Source organism: Silurus meridionalis, chromosome 24 (genome assembly GCF_014805685.1).
Source record: "Silurus meridionalis isolate SWU-2019-XX chromosome 24, ASM1480568v1, whole genome shotgun sequence".
Lineage (NCBI taxonomy): Eukaryota > Metazoa > Chordata > Actinopteri > Siluriformes > Siluridae > Silurus > Silurus meridionalis.
Window position 1 is genome coordinate 3,215,197 of NC_060907.1, and position 9,699 is coordinate 3,224,895.

At 41.9% G+C, this 9,699-nt stretch overlaps 1 protein-coding gene across 1 annotated transcript in view; it reads left to right on the forward strand.

Moving 5' to 3' along the window:
* Window positions 1-8,404, forward strand: part of samd1b (sterile alpha motif domain containing 1b) — a 10,286-nt gene extending 1,882 nt beyond the window's left edge. The window contains exons 2-7 of the mRNA XM_046837978.1: window positions 2,007-2,289; window positions 2,409-2,503; window positions 3,190-3,250; window positions 3,354-3,450; window positions 3,735-3,849; window positions 4,563-8,404. Of these exons, the coding sequence (XP_046693934.1) occupies window positions 2,007-2,289; window positions 2,409-2,503; window positions 3,190-3,250; window positions 3,354-3,450; window positions 3,735-3,849; window positions 4,563-4,712 (801 nt within the window). The 3' untranslated portion in view covers window positions 4,713-8,404. The remainder of the gene's footprint in view (window positions 1-2,006; window positions 2,290-2,408; window positions 2,504-3,189; window positions 3,251-3,353; window positions 3,451-3,734; window positions 3,850-4,562) is intronic.
* The last annotated feature ends 1,295 nt before the right edge of the window (window positions 8,405-9,699 follow it).

A 9,699-nucleotide genomic window follows, 5' to 3' on the forward strand; every position in this document is an offset into this window, starting at 1 on the left:
TGGAGAAGGTGGCTGTGTGTGTGTGTGTGTGTGTGTGTGTGTGTGTGTGTGTGTTTAGAGGGGGGAAGGACAAAAAAAAAAAGACACCTTTCTATCTGTCTCTGTTGTCCTCGAGGCGCACACACACACACACAAAACTGTCCGCGTGCCCCTACTGTCTCACTTGAACACACACCGGGAGGGGGGAAGGAAACAAGGTGCGGGAGCTCGCGCTTTCTTTCCGCTCGTTCGGTGCGCCGCCGCACCGTTTCAGCGCGCGCGCGCCTCCCGAGCTCGAGTGAAAACTGCGCGCTGCAGGGTTTTTTTGCGTCGGAATCTTTATCCGCTCCGTGCGTGACTCTCTCTCTCTCTCTCTCTCTCTCTCTCACACACACACACACACGCGCGCGCGGTTCTCTCCCGGTCCTGGGTTTTTTTTTTTTGTTTCGCATGAAAGTTGTGCTGGATGTTTTTCACTAGGCGGTGTCTGCTAAGTTCCACGCGCTCGGAAAACCGAAGGGAGGGGTCGCGAGCGTGAGTGCGTGAGTGAGTGCGTGCGTGCTAAATAAGTGCGAGAAAGGCACAGGAGCGCGAGCACGCGTAGTCGAACTTGACCCGGATCTCGCGATGGCCGATTGCTTTCTCCCCTTCTCTCTCTTTTCTTTAGTTCCGTTTTGCGCGACTCTGTGTAGCTCGAGAAGCACGCGAGTTGCATTGCGTCCTCCCCTCTCTTCTCTCTCTCTCACACACACACACCACAATGGCGACGTCTTAAACATTTGCACTAAACATTATTGGGGAAAAAAAAACATCGTCATGCCACTTCCGGTAAAGATTATGATGATTTCGTGTGTTTCTTCTTGCTGTAAGTGTGTGATTTGGGACGCGGCCCAGAGTCCCGCAATCTCCGACACGGCCGCAGTCGCGCGCCACCGCGCTATTGTTAGAGCAGAAGACGGTCTTATCGCGAGGACCGGCGGCGGCACGCGCTGCTTTTTCTGCACGCTCCGGTTAAGACAAAAAGCGCGCAGAAAACACTGTATATTCACGTGATGTTATTTTAAAGGTTTTTTTATAATAACATATTTTTTATTTTTATTTTTTTTTTTTGCGCACGCGCTTCTCTTAAATTTGCGAGTGCAATGATTTGTGCGCACATCCGGGTCCCCCCTTTCCGACTCAGCAGGGTTAACACCTGAACAGTGCCACGCAAACAAAATAAGGTCACAACCTTCAACATGTTTTTCAGATGCTCTTCACACACACCATGATGCTCTCAAACTCAACACACGAGGAAAAAAAGCCCGGAACTCAAAACAAAAAGTCCAGATATCAGTGATGACTTTATAAAAGTCTGCATCAAGATCTTTTTCTCTTCAGTTTTCAGGACTTCTAAAACTTACTGAAAGTAAAATATATATATATATATATATATATATATAAGTCTGTCTGTCTGTCTGCAGTCTGTCTCTCTGTCTGTCTGTCTGTCTGCAGTCTGTCTGTCTGTCTGCTGTCTGTCTGTCTGCAGTCTGTCTGTCTGCAGGTCTGTCTGTCTGTCTGTCTGTCTGTCTGTCTGCAGTCTCTGTCTGTCTGCAGTCTGTCTGTCTGCTGTCTGTCTGCAGTGTGTCTGCTGTCCGTCTGAAAATTTATTAGGTGCAAAAACGCTCTTGTTTGGATTCATAACCTCCCAAGCAGAAGTTCAACCTCTAAACCACTGAGCTTCCAGTTGACTTCAGATTCAGTTTATTCTAAGAGATGGTTTGGAAACACGGCTGCATGGTTCATCTACAGTAACGGAGCTGTCAATAAAAAGCTCTGGGAACATCTGGGAACAGACTGGGATGTGTTTTGTAATAAACAAATATTATACAGTTGGAGCTGAAAGCAGCTTTAAATATGGGAGATTTACCTCCAACTTTATTAGAATAAAATCATCAGGTTTACTTCAGCAGGTTCTGTCTGTCTAAAACCAGACCCATTGTGTGTTTATCAGAGTGGAGATAAACAAGTGTGTGTTGTGTACACAGGAAAAATTAAAAGAGGAAGAGCCCATGGAGGTGGAAAGCGTGCAGGATGGCAGCGTGGGTGAAGAAGCCGAGCCTCCAACGCAACTTGAGCCCCAAAGCGTCAAACCTGAAGGAGAATCGGATGCCAAAGTTCAGCCACAGTCTCCAGCCGGTGCAGAGATCAAAGAGTGTGAGGTCCCTCACACACCAGCCATCATGGAGGAGGAACCCCAGCCTTCACCACACTCATCACCATCCAAACTCAGCTCTCTTCATCAGGAAGCTGAACAGTGTGCCAGTGAAGGTGTGTGTGTGTGTGTGTGTGTCTGTGTGTGTGTGTGTGTGTGTGTGTGTGTGTGTGTGTGTGTGTGTGTGTGTGTGATGAATAGTTTGTGATCTGTTCATTTGTCTTGTTCCCTGTAGTTGAAATGGTGATAGAGGCAGAGTCCATACACACAGAAAGTTTAACACAAGCCCAAGGAGAAGCCATACCTGACCAAATACACACACTCGCACAGGTAACCACACACACACACACACACACACAAATGCACACACACACACACACACACACACACACACACACACAAATAAACACACAAACATTGACCCCTGCAACTGACCTCTTCCTAAAGAAGAGAAACACACACACACACACACAGAGGTACATGCAAACATTGACCCCTGCTCAAAAAGAAAACACACACACACACACACACACACACACACACACACACACACACAAGGTACATGCAAACATTGACCTCTGCACAAAAGAAGAGAAACTCACACACAAAAGCATACATACACAAATGCGCGCACACACACACACACACACACACACACACACACTTAGACAGTTAACTAAATACACACAGAGTTAATCAGACACATACAGAAAACATCCATCATTGCACAACACTCACACAGGTAACAACCACGCACGCGCACACACACACACACATACACACACACACACACACACACACACACACACACACAGAGACCCTTGTACAAATCTGACACAGGAAATGAATAATGAGAAACACACACATTCTCTCTCCCTCTCTCTCTCTCTCTCTCCCTCTCTCTCTCACTCACACACACACACACACACACACACACACACACACACACACACACACACACAGCATTACAACTTTTCTTTGTTCCTCCACACATTCTCTCACTCTTCTGTTTTTAGAATGAAACGGTTGTCGTCTGTGGCAGTGTCACGATTCCGCCTGCTATTCCCATCAAAAACTGTAAGTAACATGTGCATGAACACGTGTCGGTGTGTCAAAGCACAAACAACCTCCTCCTATATCAAGCGCGTGTGTGTGTGTGTGTGTGTGTGTGTGTGTACAGATTCAGTTTTCAAGGCTGAGGTGGGCGTGTCCTCCTGCCTGCTGACTCCATCTGCCTCTCCAGGAGCAGCCGAGGAACGAGGGATGAACGGAGGAGTGTGAGTATACGGCGTGACACAACTGAATGACGGAATGCAGACTCTTTGGGGTTTAGTTGCTCGATTTGTTACGGTGTCGGCTCAGGTGCTGTTTTGTTACGGTGTGGAACAGTGAGGGCGGAGGCCATTTTGTTGAATTAAACCTGATTTGCTGTGATTTACGTGATAATTACAGAGTTAACTTCAGCGGCGAAGAGCGGAGGATCTCAGCCGATGTTTGTAGTGGGTTTTTTTTTTTACAGACATACAAATGAACACCCCTATGTTTTTCTGGCTTGTGTTAGTTTTGTGAAGACGGAATCCAGCATCACAAACCCAGTGGACTGGACGGTAGCCGACGTCGCCAGTTATTTCACGGCAGCGGGATTTCCCGAGCAGGCTCTCGCCTTCAGGATGCAGGTATGCGACTTCATCAACTAAAGTCCACACCGCATTCTGTGTTAAAGCCACATAATCTATGCAAATAAACGAGTGTCTTGTATTTATTTTATCGCAAACCTTTCCTTTCTGCATAATATGATACATAAGTATTAATTAAGACAGACTAAATAGTGGCCAAGCCTAAGTGTTTATATATGGTGGTTGTCATGGTTACACCCTTAAATTAGAAAACGATGCCAGCCAATCAGATATAAATATGCTAATCATAGCTGTGGTGCTTACAATACAAAAAAATATTTTTTTATTGATTTGTTCCAGTTGTCTGTTATACATTTTGATGATGTGATTATGGGGTAATTACTATTGAATACTGCACCATGTGTATTTTAGGGGATTTTACCCTCCTGAAAGATCTCCAAAGTCGATTCATGTGCCCGTATTGCATGGCCTCTTTATTGGGACACCAAAAATTCCAGAAAAACAGTGGGCTGGTGCTGTTTTTTTTAATGGTATCAGTCTCTGAACAAAAAAGTATGCTATCACATGACGAGAGCTCTCTCTGTACCTACCTCTGAATGATGTACTCTTAAATGAAGGATAAAAATCTCAGTAGCTCGTGTAGATTCTGCGCATTTGGTCCATGGCGGAGTAGAATTAAAAAGATCATAATGAATAAAGGCATGAATGGAGCAGCTCAGGTTTAATTGGCTCTCTCCGTTGTTGTGTAACAGGAAATCGACGGGAAATCGCTACTCCTGATGCAGCGCAACGACGTCCTGACTGGTCTGTCGATTAGATTAGGCCCCGCCCTCAAGATCTACGAGCGCCATGTGAAAGTTCTGCAGAGGACCCACTTCCAGGACGACGAGGCTTTCTGCTGAGATGCACACTCTCTGCTCTATGGCGTAATCACTCTCTCGCACACCACCCAGCTTCCTGCAGAGACCCACAAGCAGCTCACATACACACTCTGCTGCACTCCATACTGGACTTCGCCTTCCCTGTACACAGTGGAACATTCCAGATATTTGTCTTAAAGATACTAGCGCACACTTGCACAATGTTACTTTCCTCTTTCCGTTCCCATGAGGAGAAGGAGCGAAGCGTGGAAACACCACCGAGGCATTTCTGCGTACTTCAGAGAGGCAAAAAAAACGTGAAAATGTGTCTTTTCATTCCGTCATTTCATTTGATGATGTGGTTCCTCGGCTCCTGAACTTTGACCCAGGATCAAATTCAACAGTCGATGCTGCAGTCACGTTTGCTGTCCATTAGGTGGCGGCAGACGGAAGGGGGAAAAAAACAACAACCCAAAATCGGCTTTATGTTTTGTGGTGCATTTGAGGACCTCATCGTGATCTAACATTAGACTGCAAGTGATGGATTTCACACCAACTTTTGGACATGCTCGGTCGACCGAACAGCATTTTTTTCCCTTTTTGACAAAGAGCTTGCTGCGTTCTTTCCGAATGTTTTGCTGAGTCACAATTTTCGACCTACATACAGTATCTGCACCACTGCATTCCAGTCTTCCCTGTTCTTTTGGCCTATGTGCTGTGTGCAGAGACTCTAGAACAGATTCTAGAACCTCTCGTTTTCAAGTTCTAGAATTGTGTGCTTTAAAAGAAAAGTAACATTATCAGAGTCAACCAGAATTCCTGAAGGCCATCAGAAAGTTCAGGGTTCCTGATCAGAATATGGATATGAACGTTCTAGATTGTGGATTCTACCTGAGAACTTGATGGACTAAATTTTTTTTGTTCAAATGCTGAGCACATTTGAAGTGTACAAAGTATGGACAAAAGTTTTAGCAGGCTCCAGTTCCTGTTCTTGGAGGAGTTCAGTGGGTTTGAGAAGGTCACGTTCTCTGTGTAAGACACTCGAGTTCTTCCACTCCAACCGTAACACCAACTATTATGTCTTCATGGAGTTCGCTTTGTGTACATTGTGGGAATTTGAGTTGAAAGCGAACAGTAATGTTACAACCTACACAAACGTCTGTGAAGTCATATATAAAATTGTGAGACATTTTTGTGGGAAAAACACACAGGGTAGGACAGTCGGGGGTGCACATACTTTTGGTTATAAAGTGTAGCTTGTATAATGGAACTGCCTTTTTAAAATGCTAAGCAGCAAGCAGCTATAATGCTTGGCCTGCTATACATTTCCGTTTATAGCCAGCACATAGACTAGAAATCATCACCGCAGACTTGTTGTGATTTGTACATACATGTAAATGTGACATGAATTCCACCAGTTTGAGCAATGAAATGAATGAACCCCTCTCACCAGCAAACCCATCCCCCAGAAATGGTGGCTCCGTTCAGGAAGGCATTTTATAGTCGCCAATCTGCAATGATCTCAAGATGTTCTACAACCCAACCAACCGGATTTGTGGGTAAGCAAGCTAACTCCATATTAATACCCGAATGAACGTGGCGTCCTTTTCCATTTTCCAGGGTTTGACAAAAGCTCGTATTTTTTATTATGAGCTACACATCATCCTTTTGCGATGGATACAAAAAAATAACAACTGCAACTTTTCTGTAGTCGTCTACTCGGAGTCAACAGCAGTTTCGGGCCTGGATCACACAGTGGTGTTGATGCTCTGACACACTCTTGATTGACCATTAGTAGTGTTTAGAGTGGACAGCGCTGGGTCAGACACGGACACGCATATTTCTTTTTCTCAGTTTCGCTGACAGGCTGATAATCCGTTTTTGGGAGCATTTTTGGAAAATCCCGTGGCGAATTGTTACATTTTATTGATTCATAAACATCTTCCTTCTCTACCTAAAACTGTAAAATGAGTAAATAACAAAAAATACTATTAATAATAATAATTATAATAATAATAATAATAATAATAATAATAATAATACTGTTGTTAGTATTGTACTTGAACTGGTTTACCATCGAGCGCCATACGACACAGTAGTTTGGACTTCGCTGTCCCACGTTGATGTTACAGTGTTATTAGTTGCAAATGAGCGTGTTCCAAGTGGCTTATGAAGTGCTGTGTAAATAAAATGTCCATGAAGAAATGCAATAATATCCTCAAGGGTTCAAGATCTCAGATGGAAGGTGGACAGTATGGCAAATGTGATAATATAACAAGCGAAGGCTTTCTCACGTATCTCGTGTGTGTGTCTGTGTGTGCGTGTCTATATAGGGCACGTTTCCTCTTTTTGAGGATTCCCACAGAAAAGCAGACGGATATTATTGCTAAGCAAAAATACAGGTTTTTCCCATTACACTAATGATCGATTAGGAGGGGAAAGTAATTTGTTTGAATCACGTTAGCCAAACTTGCTATAGAGACGTTAAAGTTAGCAAAAGTAACGACCAAGCCGGCTAATATTAGCACAGTGCTACATATAGAGAGCATGAAAATGACTGCATTATGTAATCAAGACTGGTATTTCATGCTAAGCATTAGGCTAAACCCAAAGCGGAAAAAAACGCTTGGTGAGCCTTCACGATAGGCTGATTAATTGACAATAAATCGCAATAACAATACCATGTTGTCATATCGTCCACTTCAAACTCCATCTGACATGAGGGTAAAAAGGTCAAAATTCAACCATCTTAGTTTTTCTGGTGTGTTTTTCTTTTTTTCTTTTTAAGAGGCCCTGATCGCTGTGTGCAAGTGTTTTTACAACAGTAATTGTTATTTATTACTTTTTTATAACGCTTTCTTTCACGTAACCTTGTTTATATATCACAATGCTTATAGTCTTCAACACGCCCTCTATGTGTATGTGTGCACCATATATAAGGTCCAATGTTTCACTATTTGACGATCCTTGAATCTTTGGCGCGTTTTTATAAACAGCGGAAACAACACGATGCGACGCGTAGGGGGAAAGTCTTTATTAAAGAGACCGAAGCGAACACTGTGTGTTAGGAGCGTACTTTTTGATACTGTCTAAACGAACTGTAAAAACACCATAATTTAAGTAACAAAGTGGTGGATATTCAAGTAGATTTCAGGTTGCAAATCGGACTTCAATAAACATAATCTGAGGAAAATAATAATTCAATATATAAATACACGTTTCGTTAACAGTAAAGGGACATTGTAAGACTTGATCTCCAGAACCGCAGATCAGATTTTGGCTGTTCAGGATTATTTCAGAGAATACAGTGCATTCTATTTGTTTTGTTGTCTTGAGGAAACGGATTAGATCATATGTAGATCTTTAGACATATAAGGCTGAAAATATCGAATACAGCAGGTTTTAGGCACCTTATTCCAAAGCAAGGTGACTGCTGTGCAAATTTCTTTTTAGAAATGCAGATTGTGCTCTTTATAATTCCTTATAAAAAGCCTAATTCTGTTCAAGTTATTATCTGAATTCTCAATATGAAGTGATGATCTGGGACTTGATGGGACAAATAATACTATTCTTTTTTTAATTATACCAACAATTATTACTGATAATAATATAAATATTAAGCAGAATTTAAATGGTCTCACTAAACATTTTTGATGTAAATACAGATTTTCTTTTACGTATTACACACACACACACACACACACACACACACACACACACACACACACACACACACGGAGCATAACGAAACCCTTTTGTGTGTTTGCAGCTCTTGACTGTTAATCTGTTTTTTCTGTGTTTTGTTTTTGCACTATACACGCTCTTGCTGTGTCTCTGTTGTAGGGTGTATAAAATGTTCTCATGAACTTGTCCCAGGAACAAGACAGTAATGAATGTGCACACTAGATCGATCACATGTCCAAAAGTAGGTCCCATATTTCTATGCATCGAGGCTTCAAGACCGCGAGGCCTATTTACGTGTTCTCATGCTGCTCCATACTGTGTTTTGGTTTGTTGTGTGTATGGGTTTATACCTCATCTTGTGTGATGTTTCATAGCTTATTATTCTGTCTGTTGTTACTTTTGTTAAGAAGGAACATTTTAATTAAAAGCAAAAAATACATGTACGTGTACGGACTTTTTATGGCCTTTTAACAGAAAGGAGCATTGTTTAGCTGTTAGGGTTAATTAGCTGTAAATGATCTCTTGTTTTAACAGAAGCTAAAAAATGCCCCTTGTCTATAACAATAACCTCGTTAGTAACTATAGCCATCATAATAATGTTCAGCGTTAACTTTAGCTTTCATGTTAATCATTTGAGGTAACTTTGCCTTTAATAATTATTTTCAGTGGTCAATATTGCTTTAATAATAATATTTTGTGGTAACTTTAGCTTTAATAATAATCTCCTGTGGTAATTTTAGTTTTAATAATAATCTTTTGAGGGAATATTAGAATTAATACTAATATTCTGTGGTACATTTATCTTTAATAACAATCTTTTGATGTAACTATTATAATAAATAATCTCCTGTGGTAATTTTTTGCTTTGAAAATAACTTTTGTTTGTTGGATTTTAAAATAATCTTTTGATGGATTTGCTTTAATAATAATCTTCCATGGTAACTTTAGATTTTATAATAATGAGGAATCGAACTCTAAGCCAAATGTCAAATTTGTTGACTTTTTCCTGACTTTCACTGACTAAAAAGCAGAATTTCCATGACTAAACACTGGTTGCAAAGGCTAGGAATTTGTCAAGTTAACAGTAATTAGCTCACACCCTATTAAGCTACATTTTCATTCTGTCAGCGCCCACTTATACTACCTAGCATAGTCTACGGCTAAGGCTAAAGCTACATACCACTATGTTCGGATGACCTGTGGGACTCAGTAAGCTTCAGGCACCACAAGATTTCTCCATTGCTGGTGTTAAGCTGAGAAGTGCTCCACTGTGCTCCTGACTGCTGATCTCCTAAAGCTACAATATCTCACAAAAGTGAGTACACCCCTCACATTTCAGCAAGCT